General features: G+C 38.2%; 1 protein-coding gene across 1 annotated transcript in view; it reads left to right on the top strand.

Annotated features, from left to right (window-relative positions):
- The window catches only part of CD226 (CD226 molecule), an 84,390-nt gene that overhangs the window by 52,940 nt on the left and 5,345 nt on the right, over positions 1-26,105 (top strand). Inside the window, exons 3-4 of the mRNA XM_049782399.1 lie at positions 4,361-4,708; positions 21,869-21,971. Coding sequence (XP_049638356.1) covers positions 4,361-4,708; positions 21,869-21,971 — 451 coding nt within the window. The remainder of the gene's footprint in view (positions 1-4,360; positions 4,709-21,868; positions 21,972-26,105) is intronic.

Below are 26,105 nucleotides of genomic sequence, written 5' to 3' on the forward strand. Positions count from 1 at the left end.
TTACTTCTGGCTCTATGCTCAGAAATCACTCCTGGCAAGCTCAGGAGACAATATGGGATGTCAGCAATCGAACCCAAGTCCCTTCTGGGTCAGCCATATGCAAGGCAAATGCCCTACTGCTGTGCTATCCTTTTGGACCTAAAGCCAGATTTTAAAGTAAACATTACTGTTCTAATTTCTAGCCCTTATTCATCATGTGTAACTGAAACTTTAAATCCACTAGTAGTCAACAGCTCATTTCTCCCTTTCACCAAACCCAACAACCCTCATATGATTTTTGCCTCTTCGTCCTTCTGTGTTCTTTCTTCTGTGACTGGTTGATTTTATGTAGCATATAAACTTCAATATTCTTTCATGCTGTCCCACACAACAGCAGTCACCTGTATTCCTCAGCATCCATCACCATGTTTTCTCTGTCCTTTTCATCAGTAGACATTTAGGTTACCTCCACATCTTGTCATGAAACACAGGTCTTCAAGACTTTTTTTTATCCTAATTGTTGTTTTTATTAGAAGAATACTCAGAAGTGGGGTTGCTAAAGCATATGTTAGGGTTTAATTTTTTGACTAATATTCAGACTGTTTTGTCTTAGAGCTTTACCGTTTGATATTCTTTTTTTTTTTTTTTTGATCAGCCTTGTTGTACTTAGGGATTACTTCGGCTCTGCACTCAGGAATCACTCCTGGCAGTCTTGGGGGGCCACGAGGGATATTGGGGATGGAATTCAGGGTGGCCAGCTACAAGGAAAATACCCTACCCACTGTGTCCTACCCACTCCAGCCCCTACCATCTGATAGTCTATTTTGATCAGTAGTATGCAAGGTTTTGAAGGTATTCATAAAATTGCTAACAATTGTTTTTGTGTTTTTTTTGGGGGGTGCTGTAGAGACAATATTAAGGATCTTGCCTTGCATACAGCCACCCAGGGTTTATATCTGGCACTATAAGGCTTCCCTGAACACCACCAGGAGTAGTTTCTGAGCATAGAGCCATGAGTAAACCCTGAGCATCACTGGGTGTGGCCTCCAAATCAAAAAAATAATTATCTTTAAAAAAAAAATCACTCCAGTAGATTTGGTAATCACATTCTAGTTTTGATTTTGAGTAGTGACTAGTGACATTAAACCTCCTTTCAGACATTCCCTGGCCATTTGAATGTGTTCTTTAGGGAAATGTCTCTAGCTCTTTAACCCATTTTAAAAGCCAGAATGTCAATTTCTCAGTTAAATTATAGATATCATTTTGGGAAGTGATCCCTTATCAGATGTGTGGTTCAAAAAAATCACAACCATCCTGTAGGCTTCCTTTTTCTTGCTCCGTTTCTTGTTCCCTTTGATGTATAGAAATATTTCTGTTTGATTTAATCCAACTCTTTCCTCTTGCTGCCTGACCTTTGGCTTCATACTCAAGAGATCATTGCCAAGGCTCCAGTCATAAATCTTTCTCCTATCTTCTTCCTTAGAGTTTTATGTCTTTAAATCTTTGATCTATTTTGAGTTGGTTTCTTAATGGATGGCATAGATAAGAATGTATAGTAATTATTTTGCAATATATTTATTCAGTTTCTCAGCAACATTTTTTGAAGAGTTAATTCTTTTACCACTGTATATTATTGAATCCCATACTAAATATCAGCCACTGTATACATATAAATTAAATTTATTACTAGGTTTTCTCTTCTCTTCCATTGGTCTGTCTCTGTGTCTATATTTATGCCCCATACTGTGATTTAAATGCATCTAATTTTATTTTATTAATTTTAATAGTTTCCTTAAGCACCACGGTTACAGAAATGTTTGTAGTTGGGTTTCAGTCATAGAATGTACACCACCTTTCAGTAGTGAAACTTTCTCATGACCAATGTTTTCCACTTCCCAGTGTTTCCACATCCCAATTTCCAGTTAGTAATGAATGAAAATATAAAATATAAAGTATAAAGAGAAAAATCCATGTGTTGCATGAGGCAGCTCCAGGCACCACACCTGTAACCCCTTCTGCTGGCGGGTCTGAAGAAGCAGGGTAACAGTGGAGAAATAATTCACAAGCAGTCAGTTAAAATTTCATTGGAGCTAGCTCACTTTATTCCATGGCTTTTTCTCTGCCATGAGCCTTTCTGCTATCTGCTATATTTTCCAAGCAGCTTCTTTTTTGCCTCCCCCCAGCCAGAGTCTCTTATTCTTTTTTAAAAACAACCTGCCCATCTCAGATGTGAGCAGGTCTGATCATCCAAGTGGACTTTTACACACTAAAAGAAGAGGTTAGGGAAATAGAAGTTGGGGAAGGGCTACCTTACACTCACCACCCCCCTGCCTATCTCTGGGACATGAATTCTGCCTCTTTTTCAATATCATTGTCATAGTAGTTGTCAGAGCACACACTATTCTTTGTGGCAAGCTTCATATCATGGGCTAGTCCTTGCCCTTATCTCTATTGTCTCTAGATATTATTACCACATTATCTTTTATTTTTATTATATTTCACAGACGAATGAGACTATCCTATGTCTATCCCTCTATCTCTGACTCATTTCACATAGCATACTAATCTCTATGTCCATCCTTACATAGGAAAATTTTATGACTACATTTTTCTAAGGCTGCATAGTACTTCATTGTGTAGATGTACCACAGTTTCTTTAGCCACTCATCTGTTTTCTAGGTTGTTTCTAGGTTCTAGCCATTGTAAATAGAACTGCAATAACTATAGGAGTGCAGAGGGCAATTTTGTATTGTGTTTTTGTTCCCAAGATATATCCATAGAAATGGCATTGCTGTATCATCCGAGAGCTCAATTTCCAAATGTTTTGAGGAATATCCATATTTTTTTTTTAGAAAGACTGGACTAAATGGCATTCCCACTAGCAATTAATGAGAATCCCTTTCTCCCCACATCCACACCTGCACTAGTTGTTCTTATTCTTTGTGATGTGTGCCAGTCTCTATGGTGTAGAGATTGTTGTTTTGATAAAATATTTAAACTATATTTTGAAATCAGAAACTATGATGGTGCCCATATTGTTAATATTTCTCAAACTTATTTTGTGTGTTTATATGAATGTTACAATTTCTTTCTCTATTCCCTTAACCTTAGTGAGAATTCTAGGAATCACTTGTTATGTGGTTGCATCTGTTAATATTTAATCCATTAGAAGTTAAAAATGGAGTAGTATTTAAAAGGCAAGGACTAATGAGAATGTATGAGGGAAATGGAGAGCCTGTTTAGAGTACAGGCGGGGGTCGGGTGGGGAGGAGGGAGACTTGGGACATTGGTGATGGGAATGTTGCACTGGTGATGACTGAAATCCAAACACAATCATGTATGTAATCAAGGTGTTTAAATAAAAAGAATTAAAAAAAGGCAAGGACTTATAAGCATATATACTAGTCATCATTACACTGTTTGAAAACATACATGGATTATTATTATAGTATAGGAGTGAATTTCTAAATGTATTTGTGTTTTTTGTTATTTTTATTTATTTTTAATTGTTATTGAGCCTTGCCTAGTAGTGCTCAGTGCTTACTTCATGGTTCCCTCTAGTGAGGCTGGTAAAGTGAGTAAACAAGAGATGCTAAGAACCAAAGCTAGGAATGGCCATGTGCCAGTACTATCTCCCCAGAACCCGAAAATCAATATTCTTAGAGAATAAGAGTGAAAAAAATTAATTTACATTCTAAAATGAGTTAAAATAGTTCCTATCATGAAACCTGAGAAACTTAGGTTCCTTTTAACATCTTTTAGAATACCAATAAATATTCATTTAGGTAATTCGAGATTATCTATTGAGTATTCTGTGTTGTGAATTCCAGTTATTATGGTAGGAGAGAAGGAAAAAAATAAAAGAATTTCCTTGACCTCTAGGAATTGACACCTGCTTAAGATAACCTATGAAACTGTATAACTGAAACATATCTTATTTTTTCACAGTAAAGAAATCTTATCTCTAATCTATCTGTGTGTGTGTGTGTGTGTGTGTGTGTGTGTGTGTGTGTGTATGAATGTGTGTATGTGACCACTAAATCTTAATCTTTGTGAGGCCAATCTGGATATTTGATTCTAACTCCTAGTACTTCTGTGTAACAGATTTGGGAATTCACCCTCTTGATGGGATCATTACTGAGAAAAGTCCCAGTGGTTTCAGTTATATTTCTCATCATCTGGTTAACCAATAGAACACGTGTGATCAAGGTGTCTTCTTTTCTCTTTCTCCACCAGCCTCTTTTGATCACACACACAAAATTTGTCGTATAGAGATCATTTTCCAATTGATGCAACTATGTTTGACATTTTAGGTAGCTTCAACCTCACATTCATCCAATTGAGGATCTCAGTGATTTAATCATTGGCTTGTTTTTTCCAGATGGCTTTGAGATAGTGGAGTCACCCAATAGCCATGTGGTTTCGGCACCTGGAAAAAATGTCACACTCTCCTGTCTTCTGCCAGAGAAGAGGCCAATAGAAAAGGTTACCTGGGAAAAGATACAACCTCATCAGATCGACCTCCTGACAAGCTGTAACCTATCCCAAGGGCGAAATTATGTTTCTAAGTACCCTAGAGAGCTCTGGAGTCCCTGCAGTACAGGCATGCAGAAGAGCTCCATTGTCTTGCCCCATGTTCTGACCTCTGACTCTGGACTTTACCAGTGTGAATTCCAGGCCTTCGAAGCAGAAAATGCAACCTGTGTGATTAGACTGACGGTCATCTCTGGTGAGTTGGAGATTGGGGAAGGGAGGTTTCCACTGTCAGAATTGGAAAAATAATGAAGATGCTTTTTGTCATCTGTTTCATCAATTTCCTAGAAATTTTTAAGCAACACACTAGGAAAATAAAAGGACAAGCTCTGAAATCAAGTCAAATGGAGAGAAGGCTTGATGGTGGAGCCTTCATGGGAAAGAGCATTCCTGCTGCCTTGTCCATTGAACTTCTGTCTTCTTAATCTCACCATGATGTGATTCTAATGCTGCTTGAGGGCCCAGGGTATAGGTAACCCAAAGAGGGGATAGATAGAATAAATCAAATTTAAAGATACACAAAGCTTGCTCTTACAGAATGATTTTTTAAAAACTGTTTTTTAGTGAATTTTAGTAAATTTAGTGAATTTAATTGGGTTTAGTGAATTTCTAAAGTTCTAAAAGCATAGTTGTTTCAGACTTATATTTTTGAGCCACACCATATTGTGCTCAGGGTTTGCTCTGAGTTCTATGTTAAGGAATTAATCCTGACAGTGCTTGGGGTGCTATGTGATTCCAATCATGGAAATGGTGGGACTTTGGCACGTTGCCAGTGTTCTCATTATTTTCGTGGAGAAGTCTTTCAGATGTGCTTGCTTCTCATTCTACTGAATATCACTAGGCCAAGGTGACTGACCCTGTTCAAAAGCTGTTTAGTGCTTGAATTGGTAAGTTATCAATGGTCAAATAGGCCTTTTCTGAGGTTTCTCTCTTGCTCGCCCACCAACCACAGATTTGACATCACTTCCTTTCCACTTTCTTGATGTTCCTAAAAGGAAAGCAGAAACTAGCAGTTTAAAATCAACAAGGCTTCATAGTCTTATACATTTTATTTTTATTCCTTTTCTTTCTTGTGGGGGGGTCACACCCACCTGTGATCAAGGCTTATATTTGTCTTCCTTCCTTCCTTCCTTCCTTCCTTCCTTCCTTCCTTCCTTCCTTCCTTCCTTCCTTCCTTCCTTCCTTCCTTCCTTCCTTCCTTCGCCCTCTCTCCTTCCTTCCTTTCTTCCTTCTCTCCTTCCTTCCTTCCTTCTCTCCTTCCTTCCTTTTCTCCCTCCTTCCCTCCCTCCTTCCTTCCCTCCCTCCTTCCTTCCTTCCCTCCCTCCTTCCTTCCCTCCCTCCTTCCTTCCCTCCCTCCTTCCTTCCCTCCCTCCTTCCTTCCCTCCCTCCTTCCTTCCCTCCTTCCCTCCCTCCTTCCTTCCCTCCCTCCTTCCTTCCTTCCCTCCCTCCCTCCTTCCTTCCTTCCTTCTTGCCCTCTCTCCTTCCTTCCTTTCTTTCTTCTCTCCTTCCTTCCTTCTTTCCCTCCTTCCTTCCATCCTTTCTTCCCTCATTCCTTCCCTCCTTCCTTTCCTCCCTCCTTCCTTTCCTCCCTCCTTCCTTCCCTCCCTCTTTCCTTCCTTCCCTCCTTCCTTCCTCCCTCCCTCTTTCCTTTCTTCCTTCCTTCCCTCCCTTCTTCCTTCCTTCCCTCCTTCCTTCCTTCCCTCCCTCCTTCCTTCCCTCCCTCCTTCCTTCCCTCCCTCCTTCCTTCCCTCCCTCCTTCCTTCCCTCCCTCCTTCCTTCCCACCTTCCTCCCTCCTTCCTTCCCTCCCTCCTTCCTTCCCACCTTCCTCCCTCCTTCCTTCCCTCCCTCCTTCCTTCCCACCTTCCTCCCTCCTTCCCTTCCTCCTTCCCTCCTTCCCTCCCTCCCTCCTTCCCTCTCACCTTCCCTCCCTCCTTCCTTCTCTCCCTCCCTCCTTCCTTCCCTCCCTCCTTTCCTTCCTTCCTTCTTCCTCCCTCCCTTCCTCCCTTTCTTCTTCCTTCCTTCCTTCCTTCTTCCTCCCTCCCTTCCTCCCTCCCTTCCTCCCTCCCTTCCTCCCTCCCTCCCTTCCTTCCTTCCTTCCTTCCTTCCTTCCTTCCTTCCTTCCTTCCTTCCTTCCTTCCTTCCTTCCTTCCTTCCTTCCTTCCTTCCTTCCTTCCTTCCTTCCTTCCTTCCTTCCTTCCTTCCTTCCTTCCTTCCTTCCTTCCTTCCTTTTCCTTTCTTTCTCTTTTCTTCCACTTCTATGGAATTGCCATAGCTTGTATGCAAGTTTCAGGGTCCTGGCTTGCTTGGACTAGTTAATCTTCTGTTTGTTTGTTTGGGAGTCGCATCCAGCAGTGCTCAGGGTGGACTGATTATTCTTGGTCTGATTTCACTGCAAACTCAGGTTTTTTTTTCCTGTTGGTGGGCAAAAAAAGGGAAAGATTTTATGCATACAGCATCTTCACCACTGGTGTCCAGCAGCTGTGTGTGCTGAGAAAGATACTCCCTGTACCAGATGGCATTGTTTCAGAGTAACCACCTCCTCCTGCATTGAGTCTTCTTTTAATGATTGTGACTGCTGTGACAGAGATATCAATAGTTCTTAGAACTTGGTTGGATATTTGGGTAAGAAAAATTAATATTCTTCATCTTAACTGTTTACTCTACTCCTTAAGGCAAATACAAGAACTGTTTCTTACAAGAACCCTTGCATTCTGGAAGTGTTTGGAAAATCTGGCCAGGAAAAAGAGCAAAAAAAAAAAAAAGTCCCAAATCTTTTCTGAGAGACCAAGGCAAGAAACAATTTTGGTCAGGAAAACATCAAAATATCATAAACAACCATTTCAAATGCATAAATTAAGATCTTGTTCATAATATGTTGGAAAAGAAATACAAGCCATCATAATAGATGAAGAATATGGAGATCACTGACTATTAGGAGGAGACATTGCAATTTATAATTCTTACAATGAATAAAATAAATGTTTCATTTGTTGAGATATGGCTAAGTTTCTTGTTAAGACATCTCGAAAACAAAACTGTTTGTCTTCTTCAAACAAAAGCTATAAGCAATGTGGACAATGCATTTAGCTCAATCAAGATGATGGTCAGGAATGTTAAATTTGAGCACTCAAAATATGTATTTTTTGGACATTTAATTGACAGTTTAAAGAATATCATCAGAATCTGTTAGTACAATGGGGTAACTGACAGAAGATGACTGATCGTTGACTGCATGCCTAATTCTTTAAAAAAATAATACGATTGACTATGAAGAAGAATCAGATCATGTCTGTTCTTTTCAGATGAAATTTGATTACTCCAAGTCTTGAGGATATCTGGTTAAAAAAATCAATGTAGGGATTAAAGCAGAGGGACAGGTTTAAGATGTGGAACAGATTTAATTTATTTCAACCGTCAAGGGAAAGGTGATTGTGACACCAATTTTAAAAATCACTCTACATCCTTTTGTTAGTCCCCATAAGTTTCTTGTATAGAGTCCAACCATTTTGAGTCTCTCATTTTCCACATGCACAGGGACATCTTCTGCCAATAGCTACCTGCCTGCATTTGTCTTCAGACAGGCTTCTTGTACTTCGAGGTCACCCAGAAGATTAGACAATGTCAACCAATCCATCATACATTCAGATCTTGATTTATTGAACAGAGGGAGAAGGTGGCAGAAGCAGGAGTCAGACCCAAATTTACTATTGACTTTCTTTGTTGAATAAAAAGCAATACTTGCTCCTGTCTTTGCACCTAGGGTCTGGGAATAGTACCGGACATTTTTTCCCCTGCATTTGAAATGGTCTAGACCACAGGGGAAAGACACAGGAGCTAATGTATGTAGACTGACAGAGACTAAAATCGATTTGGGCTCTGTATAGCCTCTAGCTTTTCATTAGTTTTTGATTGTCACCCATGAGATTCATGAGATTTTGATTCTCACCCACAAATTTAGGAAGTATTTAAATGTTCACAAAATGATGTATTCTCATACGGTTATTGATTCGGAGAAAATGTGATGACAAAGCAACTCAAATCAGCTTTCTCCAAAAGTTTAAGGAGTAGAAATGATTATTTTCTAGCTTTGAATAACCTTCTATTTGCCATTACTGAGAAGTACAGTTACTCAGTGCTTGTTCAGTCTTCAGTGACTAGCGAGATCACTCAGTTGAATCAAAGAAAGCTTTGTTGATGAGAGCAGAGACCAAATTGTAGGGAGTATTATGAAATATATTTATTTGGTGGTAGCTGGGGCAACTGAAAATATGTATGCGGTGACTGACATTCAAAAGGCCAGAAGTATAATGAGATACTGGGTTAAAATAGGAGGTAAGTTCAATTAAATGATAACCTGTTGAAATGCTATATCTCAAGTAAGACCAGTAGAAATCACCACCAATTCCAGACCTCAAAGCCAAAATAGCATTAAAAATGCAAGACACATAGTTGAGTCTAGAATGAAAAAATAACTCAGTGCATGCTGCGTCTTTGAGTGATGCACAAAAGTGTCTCCTGAAAATTACGGATGGAGCCTTCTAGGAGCAGGCAAATGACAGAAAGGTAGGAGCGGGCAAATGACAGAAAGGTGTCTTCTGGGCTGATGCATGTACAAGTGAGCTCAGAGGTTGATGGTGGATCACAGGCCCTCTACTGACTTGGGCTGGGAGCAAAGCTGGTTTGGGAAAGAGGAAAGAGAAGTTGCTGGCATATCTGAACATCTTATTGTACTTATACATTTATAGTTTATTGTATTTTCCTGCTTTCTCTTTCTGCTCATATTCACATGAACCTTCTTTTACTATCTCAATTAGATTTGTCTAACTTTATGATTCTTCTATATGAGGTCAAACTGCTTGCTTGTCATCAAACCACTAAGCATCTAGAATTTTCTCCAACTTTATCACTTAGAAATGAAAATACTTAAGTCATGTGGTAATAGTATTTATTTGCAATGGTCTAGACTTTTACTAGAAACTGCTGAAGATGAGGGATTATGATGTGTCTCCTTAGAGCTGCCAAACTGTGTCTCCATGATAGACTGAATAAGAACTCTGACAAGATGTCTCATATGTTCATAGTTCTCTATGTTATATTAGGAAAGGACTATATCCATTTTATTTTTATGATTTCTAGAGAGATAATTTCTAATTTTTCATCAGGAACTCTTTACATTTGAGGTCTTATGTTGGCTCATCAAGGAAACCTGAACTTTCAGAAGTTCAATTGAGGTATCTGGGGAGAAAATGTTTATACAGTTTATATATACATATATATATATATATATGGCCATTATTTTATATATATATATATATAAAACTAAAAATATATTTTCTTTTTATCATTATTTTTGTTTTGCACATTTAAAATAAATAGTATATAATTGAGATTCCTCAAGCTGGAGGATGAGGTTTGAAAACTGAACAACAGGGGCGGGGCCAAAAAAAGAAAAAAAGAAAAGTGAACAACAGAGAAATATTTGTAAAGAAATCAGGGGACCACATTCAAGAGAAACTTCTTCTATATTTCTTCTGTGATATAAAGAGTTGACAGAGAAGTAGGAGAGATGAACGAAGAGCTATAGGGCATAAATCTTGCCTGTAGAGGAGACTTGGTGAAAATGATTGACTTTCATACTCAGTTATTCTGAGTTTGACTATCAAACTCAGTGAGAGTTTGATATCCTCGAGGAAGAGAAAGATGTTATTCCTTCGGTCTTTAGGTATTTTTTTGTTCATGTTCAATTAGTTGTTGTTGTTTTTTTCTGAGAGCCTTTGGAATCCTAGCTTCGGGTTGTAGACAATAGCTTCTTTTTCTCTTTTCTTTTTTTTTAATATAACTTTTATTTTGATCATAGTGGCTTACATATTGTTGACAATAATATTTTAGGTACATATTAACATAATATCAGGGGGATTCCCATCACCGAATCATCCTCCCTAAACCTCCGTTATCTTTTCTTAGGTTTTAGGTTTTTATAGCCTGGAATAATTTACTGAGATAAATCTACAAAAGATGAGAATATTACAGACATGGATGTTATCTGAGCTGGTATGACCTGAGTGATCTGATGTTTCTAAGTTAGAAAATAATGAATTTATTTTTACTTGTGTAGTTTTAGTGTGACCATTATTTTATTATAGAATGGTGTGACCAAATCCAAAATTACTGATGCTGCTACTACCAACTGAAGTAGCTTCTACTGAAATATATCTATCTACAACTCTTAGCTCAATTTAGTTGTGCTTTTAAAATTCAGAATGACAAATGAGTATTCAAATGAGTAACACTGTTAGTTGTATCCCAAGTGAATTGATACTCTACCATGACTGGTCTTGTCATTGTATCTTCACTTAGTAGCTGCCTTTGCTTAAAGCAGTTTTAGATGTTGCACTAGACAAATGCTGTCAGTCAGGTAGTTTGTTTTGTAACACCACGTGTACTAATTTTTACATTTTTTCTAATGCACAAACTACGAGCATGCTTTCCTGTAGTCATTTTTAATGTATATAGTTCTTGAATAGCGTATATGCAGATTCTATCACAAGAGTGGTGTGTGTGTGGATAAGTTTCACTTCACTATTGGAATCAATCACAGAAAAATACAACATAAACTTATTGTGTAGGATATGCAATATAATTTTATAAGATTACAGATAAACAATTCAGTATCAATACAGGGCTGAGGGAGGCCTCCTATGAACCACCTAAGTTGAACATTTGAAAAATGGACATGCTGAGAAATAGTAGTTGAGGTCTAGAGAGCTCTTTCAGTCTTCCATGAGGAGGGAAATAGTGTCCCTTTATCCTGAATGTGAAACTCCAGGAGTCTTTGATGGAAATAAATCAGGAGTCCTGGTACAGCATCCAGAAGACATGGAAAGGCATCTACAGTCTGGCCAGACCAATGTTTAAATTTATATCATACTTAGACAAGTGCTGATTTTATTTAGGACAGTCTGTTCACACATAACAGCAGGACCTAATTTATTGTTGCCTGCTACTTGCCTGATTATCCTGATATTATCAGCCTTTATTTTTTTAATTTTAACATAAAATTTATTTGCTTAAAGCACATTGATTTACAAGGTTATTGATAGCTAAGTTTTAGGCATATGGTATTTCAGCACCATACCACTGCTGAAAACTCCTTGCACCAGTGTTTCCATACTCCATTGCACCTTACCACTTACTCCTTCCATCCACTGCCTGCCACTGTGACAAGAACATGACAAAGTTTGGTGGTTTCAGATTAAATCTCATGTTTTTAGTATTGTTGAGTATGCGCTTTAAATTTATAGTGATATTATACTTCCACATCTCCAGTATAACAGAAGCTCTGACCCCTGCTCCCTCATTATTTCCCTTTCTTATCACTTTTCACTTTGATTTCTTTCCTTCTCCTTCCTAAGCTCTGGGGTAAGCTATGCAGCCCCCTTTGCTACATTAGATTTCCTCATCCAGTTATTCTATTTACCACAGGTAAGTGAGCTCTTCCTCTATCTTCCTTCTGGCTTTCTTAACTCAATACTACATCTTTCCATTCCAACAAGGTTGCAAAAAATTGCATGATTTTATCGTTCCTTGTAACTGCATAGTATTTCATTATGTACACATACTACCTCTTCATAATCTACCATTGAACACCTAAGCTAATTCTCTATTTTAGCTACTATGTTAAGTGCTACAATAAATAATAATGTATATAGGTCCTTTTGAATGAATGTTTTTGTTATGGGAGTAGATATCTGAAAGTAGAATTTCTGGATCAAATGGCAGGTCAATTCTAAGTTGACTGAAGACTCTCCATAATATTTCTCACAGGGGTTGAACCAAATAATATTTCCCCCAGCAGGGGTTAAGAGTCCTTTTTTTTTTCCACAGCCCCCAGCACAGATGGTCCCTGCTAGTGTTGACATAAGCCATTCTCATTGGTGTGAGATGATCCATCCCTCTTTGTCATCTTGATGTAGATCTCCCAGTGATAAATAATGCTGACCACTTTTAAGTGCCTATTGGCTATCCTCTTGTCTTCCTCTGAAAACTGTTTGTTCATATCCGCTCCCATTTTTTGGACAAAGCTTTTGCATCTTTTTAGTTGATCTTCGCATTCATCCTTTCATCAGTGTGCTTAGCATCTTCTTGATGTCCTCACCTTGGGCATCTGTCAGTCACTGCATTATCAACACTTATAAACATGTGTCTCTGTTGATGATAATAGTATCAGTAATATAACCTCTAGGCAAACACATAGTCAATTAAATCATAGTAATGGCAGGCTAATAACAAAGAGATGGAATTGCTCATGTGAATTAATGACATTCACAGAAGGAGCATCACAGAGTGTATATTACAGTCCTATATACATAAAACAAATTCCAGCTTTCTAAACAATGGTGATTGTTTTCACAAGAGAGCAGTTGCTTCTATGAATTGATTTTCTCTCATTGGACTTATATTTTCAACTTGAATTTCAATCATTTTTCATGAAGTTTTCCTCTCCATAGGAGCCATGGAATTTAATTTTAGACAAATAGCACTGTTTTTCTTACCACTTAAAGTCCAGAATTTTACTTCTTGGAAAAAAAAACCTGCTTAATAATTCCAACAAAAAAATAGATATTAACATTTTTATGGGTGTGCATGGACTTTTTCATTTTAAAGCACCTGGGGATTTTGAACAATTTGTGGTTGTCTCTGAGGGCCTTATTAGGACTGAACATAGATTATTATGTAAAGTTTCCCCTAAAGACAAGTGGAAATTTTTTAAAAAAAATTTTTAAATGTTCTTATTTTAAACATTCATGGCATTTTCATTCTTAAAAATGTTTTAGTCTTAGATGTTACAATCCAATTAGTCACACAAGTATTTTTCACTTTCACTGAAGTATTTCAAAGATGTACTAACCTGACTTTTGACAAAATTTCAAAAATGATATAACAGGTCTGCGGGGGACTACATTATACCTCCACTTGTAGTTCAAAGTCATTATTTATGCTGAAATGATTCAGGGATTTTTTTTAAAGCTCATTTATTCTACAGAGAACTAATTTTTGACTAACTGAAAAAAAATGTTTTGGCATCCTCATGATCACTCTAAAGTTTATTTCTTGAACAAATTCGATCTATCTTACTTTCATTGAAACCCAAAAAGCAGCTGTAGAGTTCAGACTTTTTGAAGGATAAGAGTGACATTTTATTGGATTGATTCAAAGAAGAAGCATGATGTACAGTTGAAATGTTAATACTCTGGATGGATTGATAGAGGGTGAGAAATGGTTTTAGGTTTAGTGAATAGTGAGTAAAATAAAAAATATGATGATGGACATGGCTTGAAAAGACTAATATTGTAATGAGAAGATTTTATTAGCAAAGGGTATGATATTTTCAAATCAAGGAAGATCAGGACATAATGGATAGGAAAATGACCTCCAAATTTGGCTAACTGAGGCAAGTGTACAAGTATAGAAAACACAGACTTCCCAGTGATGATTATTGTCTTAATACTAATGCATACTCAGCTTTTCCTGCCATGTATAGACAAGAAACTTAGAAAAAATGTTCAGGCCTAAAGTATAGGACACTGGGGAAGGCATTTTCCTTGCACAGGGTCAATGTGGGTTCAATCCCTGGTCTCGCAAGCACTGCCAGGAATGACCATTGAGTGCAGAGCCATGGGAAAGCCCTGAGCATTGCTAGGTGTGGCCCAAAATCTAGGAAAAAAAAAAACAAAAAAACAAAACAAAACAAAAAAACAAAGAAATATTCTTTACTTTTTCAGTGTGTGTGTGTGTGTGTGTGTGTGTGTGTGTATGTGTGTGTGTCTGTGTGTGTTCGTGCGTGCATGCAGATGGTTGTGAGTTAATTTAAGATATCTCTAAACATTTGTTAGGAGAAAGAATGAGCACATTATTCAGTATTCCATATGGTAAATATTTAATAAGGACATGTGATTGTATGGGAAATTTTCTGCTCATACAACTTATATATATATATATATATGTGAAACAAATACCAAATACTTCATCAAAACACATTGTTTCACTTTTTAATTAACTACTAACTTTCTAATTCAGTAAATAAGGGGATGAATTTTGAAATAAAATCAAAGCTGAAATTCCTTTTGAAAATCATTGACTTTTTCTTAAAAGGTGAAATTAAATGTGTAATTCAACATAAGAATTTAAAATGGCAGATTTTTTACATCATTACCAGATTGTTGCTTCTTATAGCCATAATTTTCATATGTTTGTAGAAAAACCAGTAAATATTTTAAGATAAAATAATTTAGAATTAGACATTATAATTTGAGGTAAATATTCAGCTCAAATTTCAATATTTTATATTCTGAAACAGCTTTGTAATATAATAATAAATAAAACTTTATAATTATACAGTTTCATGGTATAAATTTAGATATTTTCAAAGGATGCCAGGGAAAATTTTAAGGTATAATACTTCTAATAAGTTCATATCCAGAAATTTTCCTTTGCTACCAAATAATAGATACAAATACAGTGCTTATATGTGTGTCCATTCCTTAAAGAGACTGCTCATGATGACTTGGTTAGTTGTTCCACTGGCTCTATTGTGGTCTATATTTTGCTATTGAAGGAAGTATTGTATAGAAAGGTTTAATGCCTTATTTAAGGCTTCATAGCTGCTCATCAGTGAGGCTGGATTCAAAGCCAGGCAAGCTGGATACAAAGCCAGGCAGATTGTCTTCAGAGTGTTTGTTTTTAGCCCTGGTGTTGTATTGCTGCTCCAGATAGGAGGACTTGAACTACAGGAGAAGCTGATTTTTTGCATATGTCCATAGCCCAAGCCTTTCTTTTTATAGAAATAATAGCTTTCAAAGTCAACCAACTAATAGATCAAGTACAAAAAGAGGAATGAGAGTTTGACTTTGCTACATGCTCTTCTAGTCTTGGCTCCTTCCAATAATCATGGGGCATAAGTGTGTGTTGTGAGTGTATTGCTCCATTTACCAGTCCTTTTTTACAATATCTGTGGGTATCATGAGGGTGGCAGGGATCCCACAGTCTTAGGAAGGGTGACTAACATACTGAGGATATCAATTCTGGAGGGGATTGGTGATAGCTGTGGAAGTAAAGTTCATATAAGGAACCAAGTAGGAAAAGTTTAGGAGTTAGCATCTGGGTTAGAGAGTTCCAAGGTCCTGTTGGAGAAATAGTTTATGGTCTAGCCTTCACATGGCCTCTGGATTTGGCAAAGCCCTCTAACTTCTTAGATTTTGCTACACCTTCCCACAACTCTTGTTGACCACATCCCAACATCCGAATGGCATGGCTTGGAACAGTTACTGGGCAAGAAGACAGCAGTGAATCTAAAAGGGAAGTTATGCAGGGAACCAAGCCAGGGGACAGATATATCTTCCAGAAGAAAGTCAGGTGGTTATAAAAAAACTCACATAATTGGCAGAGCTGTGTAAACACTTTAGAGGCTATGAACAACTCCATCAATTAGGGGCTGATGGCGTTGGTTTGAAACTCCGAGTTCCCTAATTCCAGGCAAGACCCACCATCACACCAGTTTTTCTAAACACAGTAGTCTTGAGCTGATTTTAATGATTTCCTGCACAGAAATTTTGAAGGGTACCAAGACTGTGTTGTTTGGGGGACATTCTGACTTATGATACATAAATACAGTCTCCGTTAAGTAAAAGATATTTATAGAAATTGAGGTAAGTGCTAGGGGCTGGAGAGATAGCATGGAGATAGGGCATTTGCCTTGCATGTAAAAGGATGGTGGTTTGAATCTCAGCCTCCCATATGATCCCCCGAGTGTGCCAGGAGTGATTTCTGAGCATAGAGCCAGGAGTAACCCCTGAGCGCTGCCGGGTGTGACTCCCAAAACAACAACAACAACAACAACAACAACAACAACAACAAAACGAAAAAAAGAAATTGAGGTAAGTGCTTAAGAATATGAGGTTAGGAAGTATGTGGATAAATGTGTTGTAAATCCTGTAAAATGGTCCTACATCTTGGCCAATGGGACTGGTCACAAAAAATCACACACACACACACACACACACACACACCCTGTCCAAATTTTAAGATTGCCTGAGCTGTCATAACAAGTCTCATAGATCCACCACATATTCAATATAATGCCCTTCCACTGTTGCTCCCCATATTATTGAGCCATTGTTTGTTTGGTTTTTGTTTTTGTTTTGGGGCCACACCTGGCGGTGGTGCTCAGGGATTACTACTGGCTCTGCACTCAGAAATCACTTTTGACAGGCTCAGGAGACCATATTGGATACTGGAAATTGAACCGGGTCAGTCCCATGTTGGCCTTGTGCAAGGCAAACTGGGCTATCACTCCAGGCCTAGTAAGTCATTGTTTAAGTTGATGGAGACATTTGGGAAGGACATTAAGGTACATTAACATTTAATATGTCCATAAGCTCCATGACTGGGGTAATTTGCAGAGCTCATCAGTGGCACTTCCCTATTCTATTTTTGCCCATAGTGCCCTCTACATCAAAAAGAACCTCAACTGTTTTATTCTATGCTTTCCTGAGCTCATTTGTCATTTATTTATTCTTTCCTGAAAGAATAGAAAAGGTTTGGGAAATCTTTATATTCTAATACCTAGACTGTTTTTGCCCAGGCAACTATGCCCAAAGCATATTTTTTTGTTATAGTTAAACAGGGAAGATTTTGTACAAGATGGATGAGTCATTCACAATGATCCAGTCAGCCATGACGTTTTTCTTCACAACATTCAGTGAATTGAAGTTGTTCATTTTCTACAGTAGGCATAATGCCACAAGCAGACTATTGCCCTTTTCCAATACTGCATAAGTAAAACTTACAGTCCATTTTGCCTAAGATTGGCAACTGTTTTTAAGGGTTAAAAATACTTACAGCATTTGGGAAGCTATTTTTCATCAATAGAGGAAAACCATTGTGTAAAACTCATATGATTGGGTTGGAAGCTTTCTTTTTTCACTACCTTGCTATATAACCCTTGTGTAATTATTTAGAGCTCTCAGTTATAATATTTGACATAAAATCTGAAACTTTTACCTTTATTTTAAGAAAGAATATATGGCTTTTCTTTCAGAAGAAAAATTAGAGTTTTATGTTCTGCCCCTTTAATGCTCTGAAAATAAATTTCTTCCCTTGGACCTTCATATGTAAAACAGGGAAAGGTTTCTGAAATACAGAATATAAAATTGATTTGCACAAAGAAAGTTAACCTTTGAAAACTTGGAATAATATTTCCATAGTAATATTCACCAACTACATATTTTAGGGATACAGGAAAGTTCAACAGACTTAAGGCTACTATAATTCCAGTGGTCTTGCAAACCTGAATACTTTCTACTTATCAACATAATCTCGTATTTCCCCATAAAATGTGAATCTAGCTGAAGGTGCAAGCATTATTTTTACACATAACTAGTTAAACGTGAAATTTAATCACAAAAAGACTAGGGATGAGCCATCTATTTATATATTTAAATAGGTAGGTGTGTGTGTGTGTGTGTGTGTGTGTGTGTGTGTGTGTGTGTGTTTGGGTCACATTTGGGAGTGTTTCTAGTTCTGTGCTGAGGGATCACAAATGGCTGTGCTCAAAGAACCAAAAGGGCCATAAATGATACTAGGGATGGAACCTGGGTTAGTGGGTTAGTAGGCAAGCTCCCTACCCACTATGCTATCTCTCTGGAATACGTCAATTATTTAATTCTAATTCTGAATATCAAAATATAAGGGCACTATTATTAATCTATATTATAGACAGCTTTTATTGGAAAATCACATCTATATATCTTATCAATTGCCACCACTATTACTTATCCTTGGTATTCATTTTAACATCATTTTGGCATTGCTAAAGAAATGTGTGTTTAAAATCAAAAGTGCCTTGGGGCTGGAGAGATAGCACAGCAGTAGGGCGTTTGCCTTGCAAGCAGCCAACCCAGGACCAAAGGTGGTTCAAATCCCGGCATCCCATATAGTCCCCCATGACTGCCAGGAGTGATTTCTGAGCAGAGAGCCAGGAGTAACCCCTGAGTGCCGCTGGGTGTGGCCCCAAAGCCAAACAAAAATCCCCCAAATCCCAAAGAAGTGCCTTGCTGAGGTTTTCCATGAACCTTAGGGGCAACTCTGAGCTTCCAAATCCAAAGCTGGGTCTTGTCTCTACACTGCCCTTTACATTCCCTTCACATTCACATTTCAGCAAATTAGTGCCTTACAGAGAGACACAGGTGGAAGCTGGTATTGCACAGAAAAAAGGAAGCAAAAACTTGGCAACCACTTATATTGCCTAGCACATCACTTCCAGAAGCTGACCAGGGCCCCTCACACATTGTGATTGTCCCGGGTAGACAGTGATGCCCAATTGTTGTACTTTTCTTTCATTCAAAAAAAAAATGTAAGCTGCTTCGTGAGGGTCAGACATGAACCCAGGGGCCGGAGAGGTAGCATGGAGGTAGGGCATTTGCCTTTCATGCAGAAAGATGGTGGTTTGAATCCAGGCATCCTATATGGTCTCCTGAGCCTGCTGGGAGCAATTTCTGAGCATAGAGCCAGGAGTAATCCCTGAGAGCTGGGTTTGACCCAAAAACAAAACAAACAAACAAAAAGAATAAAGGAAAAAGAAATGAACCCAGATATATAGACTTTGAAGTTCACCTTTTTTCATACTCTATGGTTTTTGGTGGATATACCATGCTGGGAATTACAAGCCAGGGTCCTACATATGAAACATCCCCTTTGGGACCACATCCTCAGTCCCTTTTGCTTTTCTCCCTCTCTTCCTTTCTCTCTTTCTCATAATGCTATTCTCAACAGTGCTATAGAGTTACTCCTGGCTCTGCTCTCAGAAATTATTCATGGCAGGTTCAGGAGATTATATGGGTCAGTCATGTGCAAGGCAAATGAGTTACCCACTGTGCTGTCACTTTGGCTCCTTGCTTATCTTTTTAATCACCTTCCTGGGGGTCATTGTAAAAAATCCAGATCAGTGAATTTTTCTTGCCTAATTTTTGTGTTTGAATATTTTGGCACTAAATTGGTTGGGTCCTCACTCTCTAACCTCACCCCAAACTCTAAAGCTGGATAAACAATAGCCTGGTTCTGTGAGAAGAATCTGGCGAATTTTTGACAAGAGCTGTTTTAAGGGTTTGTAACTCTGCCATAAATACTTGTCACTGGCAGAGACACAACCCGAAAGAGATCACAAATCCTGAAGTAAATTATTCGTTTATATATCCCGTGGATGCACCTTAAATGGCTTAAGCTGTAGTTATCATTTCCGATGGGAGGGAAAATAATGCCTTATGGTTCATGGCACTTTTGTCCTCCTATGAATCAATCCAGCATTGGGATGAAATGGAAAAGACATTAGAAGAAAGTGGCAGCTGAGAATAAATGATCATTCCTTCTAGGAGACAGGGCTTAAGAGCTGCCAGCTCTCACCCTCTTTGCTAATAGCACAATTTAAGGGGATGTGAGTGTTGGGAACTGTTAATGAATGTCCTCACACCCTAGCACTTGCATTTCCTTTAGGATTCAGTTTGACCCCAGAGGGTGCCCTCATTTATGGTTTTACCCACCTCTTTGCAAGTTAGAGGGTTTATATTGAAACAGCCCCAGACATTAGCTGTTCTTTGAGCTGAAATGTTCCAGGTCATAAGGTCTCTAAACAGGTACTGAATCTCAGCTCAATCCTGTGCTTTCTCCCTTATTCTTCATTATTTATGTAAAAATACTTTATCCATGTCTATTTATTAATAAAAAAAATTTTTGGAGGCAAAGTTATTCAAAGCTGAATTTCAGGCATTCAATGTTCCAAAGCCAATCCCACTACTCATACCAACTTCCCAACACCAATGTTCTTAGGTTCCCTCTCATTATCCCTGGCCTGATTCCTCAACAGGCACATTTAAAGTTTGATTATTGTAGTTGAGTCTTGCACCTTCAATGTTGTTGCAGATATATTGTATACACATATATAAACCTTGCTTCTACACTGCTGATGTGTTCATACAGTTTTTTTAGTCACCATGTAGTCACACATTAATATAATTCTCTACACTCCATTCTAATGTGTAATGCTCACTGAGTGGTCCTGGATCAACATTACCTGGATACTATAAAATATGCATATTGTATCTAGATAGACCTTTCCAGTCTAATGTTCAGATCTTTCCAGATCTTTCCAGAATTTTCCACTTGCCTTACATGCAGCTGACTTGGGTTCAATTTCAAGCAACAGAGTTTTCCAAGCCCCATAGTTATCCCTAAGTGAAGAGTCAGGAGTAAGCCCTGAGAACAGTCAGTTATGGTTCACAAACCAAGGCAAAAGAAATGAAAGAAGAAAGAAAAAAAAGGAAGAAAGAAGAAAGAAAGAAAGAAAGAAAGAACGAGAGAACAGAAAGAAAAAGGAAAGAAAAGAAAAATGAAAAAAAAGAAAAAAAGAAAAGGGGCCTGAGAGAAAGCAAAGTGATAGGGCATTTGCCTTGCACTCAGCTGACCCAGGACCGAGGGTGGATTAGATTCCCTGCATCCCATATGGTCTCCTGAGCCTGCTAGAAGTGATTTCTGAGTGCATAGCCAGGAGTAACTCCTGAGTGCCCCTAGGTGTTTCACAACCCCCCCCCAAAAAAAAAGAAAGAAGGAAGAATGAAAATAGTTATTATTTGACTCCCCTTTTCCTTGCAAGCAAAGGAAGGCTCACAACTATTACCTCACTTGCTCTGTGATGTCATTGGAACTATGGTTCCAATGGAACTGTGGTTTCCACTGGACAGGGAGGGAAGGGACCAAACAGAACAAGTTCAGAATCTGTCACTGCTGGATATTCAAGAATCACTATGATGCTTTCTGAATTCTGGACCACTTTATTTTCCAGTTAAGTGCAGAGTTGAAGTAACACCATTTCTTCCTGTATATGTTTTTGTTTTTAGTTCTTAACTTGAGTAGAGGAGAACTCTTCCTAGCCATGTTAAAATGACCCAAGAGTGTGTACTGAATGCTCCAATGCATGTGGCCAGCTTCATTTTCCTTCAATGTTGATTTCTTCAAAAGATTTTGTGCATGTGACAAGGAACTTCGAAAATGAAGTTACATCTGCCTCGAACCAATCTTTTTTATTCTTTTGTTTTTAGTTGTTAAGCCCATACAAAACCAGTAAGAATGTCACACATTTTGAAGACTCAAGAAAATCTGTGTCTTCCCCTTACCTCATTTTCTGATTTTTATTCAATTCTTTGTTTGAAATGGTTATTCTGAGATAATTTATGTGTCTTTTATGTGTTATTCAAATTCCTGGATTTGAGTAGATTCCTAATTACTACAACTTTTTTTCCCTCCTAGGTAACAATGATAGCCTATATATCCTCTTCATTGCTGGAGGGACAGTTATATTGTTGGTGCTGATTATCCTAATTTCATTGGTCATTGTTCTTTCCTTTAATAGGTGAGTACTGAGAGTCATGCTTCCAGATACTTGCATCTCACTCACTCTGAGACATTCTAATGGTGTTGGAGGAGAACTATGTTAACCCAAGAGTCTGACAAGTTCTGGGACATACTGGGAAGTTGTTCTTACACCATGGAAGAGCAGTATCTGGGAAAAAGTGAGCAAGACCAGAGAACATCAGCAAAAGATTAGTAGGAATTGGTCTGCTCAGATCAGCAAAACTTCCCCAGGGCAAGCAACCTGGAAGGCAGCTTCCTGCCTACTGCCTCTGCTTATCACTTTGTGTAACCAAAGCATCTTGTGTGTGTATTGTGTATGTGTTGTGTGTTCATGCACACATGTGTGCATAGGTACATATGCGTGGTGAGAGGAGGGAGAAAAAGAGAGGGGAGACGGAGGGGATGAGAGGGAAATTAATTTTGTGAAGGGAAAGGTCAATGATGAAAATTCTAGCAACTTCATTTGGTTCTTCTGCAAATCATTAGTGTAAACAAGATATAAACAAGGACACAATCTAATAAGCAAACAACATAAATAGAAATGGCTGTATATATTTTTTAGCAACAGTCAAGATATTTTATCTAATGAGTCAGGGGGTCTGTAGGAAGGAGTAACTGGTTGTTCAATGGACTTCTCAAATCCCAATTTTTGACTTTGAAGAAGAAAGAAGAAAGACATTATTGACTCTGCTTTTTCTAGCTTATCCATGTCATTAGTTTACCATATTGCTTGGGTGAGGTTTTATTCCAATCTTGGCTATACCCATATTGGAATACTCATTGGACTTGGGCTCTACCTGACATTTTCTCCTCTTCCTCTTCTTCCTCTTCATCCTACTCTTCATCTTTTTTATTCTGCCTTAGTCTTATTATTCTTCCTTCTCTTCCTCTTTCTCTTCTCCTCCTCCTCCTCTTGTTTCTCCTCTTTTCCTCCTCTTATCCTTCTCCTTCTCTAATAATCCTCCCCCACATCCTCCTCCTCCACCCCCCTGTGGTGCTCAGGAATTACTCCTGGCTCTACCCTCAAGAGTTACTCTTAAAAAAAATAAAAAAAATAAAAAAAGAGTTACTCCTAGTGGTACTTGGGGATGATATAGCATGCCAAGGATTGAACCCACATTGTCCTTGTGTAAGGCAAGTGTCCTTCCACTCTACTATTTCTCCCTGACTTCAGTATTGTCTTGTTAATGGAGGATGGGACCCAAACTTTGATGTCTGCATTTGCATTCTGATCAGTGAATCTGCCTATGGATTTACTGAGCATTTCCATTTCCACTTCCATTGTCGTTACAATACTGCAATATGCACATTCTCAAATGTGCCTGGCTTATTAGTGGATTTTTATTATTTTTTCCAAATTATCTCCTTCATATGAAGGTATTAAACACTTTTTCATCTCTCTTGGGCCAGTTTTGCTCCTGTTCTCCTGGTTTCAGAAATTTAATCTCCCTGTATGGTGGTGGATGCCCATCTAATACACATACTTTGTCTTCTACCAGTAAAACTTAGGGTGCTATCCTTTTGTGTAAAGCCTTCCATGGCCACTGGTACTTGGAAAAAATGAGGCTTAATGGCATTGGTGGAGGGAAGTGAATGCTGTGAAGGACTCATTGTTGCAATATTGTGTGCCTTCAGCCCAACCATAAATAAATATGATAGCAGATGACTAAAATTTAAGAAAAGATAAAATAAAATCCACAGCCTCCAGAAGATTGTTAAAGGTCATTCATTCTATCATTAGAGCTGCTCTAAGTCACAGATGTTCTGATCCAATCTTCGTTCATATTTTCTATTTTATTTGCTCATTGCACCTCATGGTAAAATGTTTTACTGGAGATACACCCCCTTTTCCTCATTTGTTGAGCAAGCAAAATGTTGTTTCTCCAAGGATGAAGACCTCAAGTAGCTTCTACTCAGGGTATGGCTCCCAAGTCCACTCTGGGCTACTGTCAGAGACAGGAAGTCACCATCAGATTCTTAATGAACAGCTCACCTGCTCCTTTTCCCATCCTGTTCCTCAGTTTCTGCCATGCTGCCTTGTTCCATATGTTCAACGTGTCAGGCTGCTCATTAGTGTTTGCATTTCACATTTATCTTTCTGAATAATGGGCATTCAGTAAGCATTTGTTCTAATTGATCAAATTCAAAATTGCCCTTTGTTCTTTCTCTTACTCAGAGACTGCACCCTTATCTCCTCCAGGAACAAAAAAAGCAGATTGACGTTCAGAATCTAAGATGTAGGTGCCCCTCAAATGCTCTCCTGAGTCACTGTGGCTATTAAGCAATGTGACTAGAGGAAGGGAGGGACGGAGGGTGGGAAGAGAAATGGAGAGGCAGAAGATACAGCTATAAGGGTCACAGGAAATGGTTGTTTGGAACTGGCTTTCTCAAACTGCATCACTCTTACATGTAAAGCTAAGTTGAAAAAGAGGCTTTTATTGTCCCCCTGGCTTAATTGTGACCTCAGGATGAAAACCATCATGGCTAGCCCAACCAGAATAAAAACTCTTTTCTATGTCAGCATCTGTGATGGTTTGTTTACTTGAAAAATGATCCTCAGGTTTAAGCAGTGACCTCTTAACTTTGATTTAGGGTGAATGTACAATAGAGGGACCAACTTTGGTAGAAGTCCAGATGAACCTGTAGCTTAGGAAACCAAAGTCACAGTCAAAGTCTAGGAGCCAGTCAAAATCTAGGAACCAGAGTCTGGAATCTTCCTTGGATCTCAGTTGATGGCTTTCCAGGTTAAGAATTAGAAGGGGAACATTTTCTATGGGAATTGGGATGAAAGATGTGTATGCCCTGAGGGAAACCAAATTGGGGGGGACTCTTGTCTCTAGGAACTATTGTGTTTATGGAAAAAAAGCTTCTGATTTTGATTATATTTCTTTGTTGGATATTAAAAAAACATAGTATGAAAATAATATCCAGAGATAATAAAAAATAGCCCAAGAGGTCTGGTCGATGGTAGAAAATATTCCAAAAAGGTGTGGAGAATGCAATTAGGACAGAGAAGAGATGACTATGATAGTGAGAATTGGTAATGATCACTCTAGACCAGAACTGGGTGATGGAAGGAAGTAAAGTGATATGCATGATATCCTTTCAATAGCAGTACTGCAAACCATGGTGCCTAAAAGAGAAAAGGAGAAAAAAGAGAGATAGAGAAGAAAAGTTTCTGCCATAGAGGCAAGTTTGTAGGGAGGGTGGGGGACTAGGAAAGAAATGGGACATTGGTGGTGGGAAATGAATACTGGTAAAGGGATGGATGTTGAACATTGTATGATTGAAACTCAGCCATCAACAACTTTTGAACTGAATCTCATGTTGATTTAATAAAAAAAAATAAGTTAAAATACACCTTCTGATTTAGTAGCAAAGCATTGAGCACTTGTTCCCATCTTTATTCTTAGCTTTGAGTTTCCCAACAAATGTGCTTTCTGAACTGGACTGGATCTTTCTCAGTTTCAGTGCTGAAAGTCTCTCACCCTGGGGAAAAATTCCTTAGATATAAGCAAAACACATTGATTTGTCAACATAGAAGAAGCCATAATATGTCACTGTCTTTATTTTACAGAAAACATTAAATTTTAGTGATGAAAATCACTAGTAAGTAGAGCACAAGATAAACAGAGCATCTGATGCCAAGTTAGGCTCTCTCTTCATCATGTTACAGATTCTAGATCTGTGATTTTTCTGGTTTTTGTTTTTGTTTGTTTGTTTTTGGGTCACACTTAGTGGCACTCAGGCTTTACTTCTGGCTCTGTGTTCAGGAGTCATTCCTGGAGGTGCTCAAGGGACCATATGGGATGTCGAGGATCCAACCTGGGTCAGCCACATGCAAGGCAAGTGCACTTCCCATTATGCTATTTCTCTGGCACTTATGCTGTCATTTTTATGCACACAAAATGTATTTAGGAAAGCTTACCCTCTGATTATGAAGCAGAAGCCTTCTGAAGTTATCAAAGGTTCAAAAGTCAGAGATTTATGTTCCATTGGTATACTCAGTTTTAATAAGAAATAATGGCAGCATCTTTAAATCTCTTTTGAGGAGTACTAAATCTATATGCCAGAAAATATGCCTACATAAGTAATCAAATACTTAAATTTAACAGTAATTAAGCAGACACAC

The sequence above is a fragment of the Suncus etruscus genome, chromosome 10, assembly GCF_024139225.1.
Source record: "Suncus etruscus isolate mSunEtr1 chromosome 10, mSunEtr1.pri.cur, whole genome shotgun sequence".
NCBI classification, from domain to species: domain Eukaryota; kingdom Metazoa; phylum Chordata; class Mammalia; order Eulipotyphla; family Soricidae; genus Suncus; species Suncus etruscus.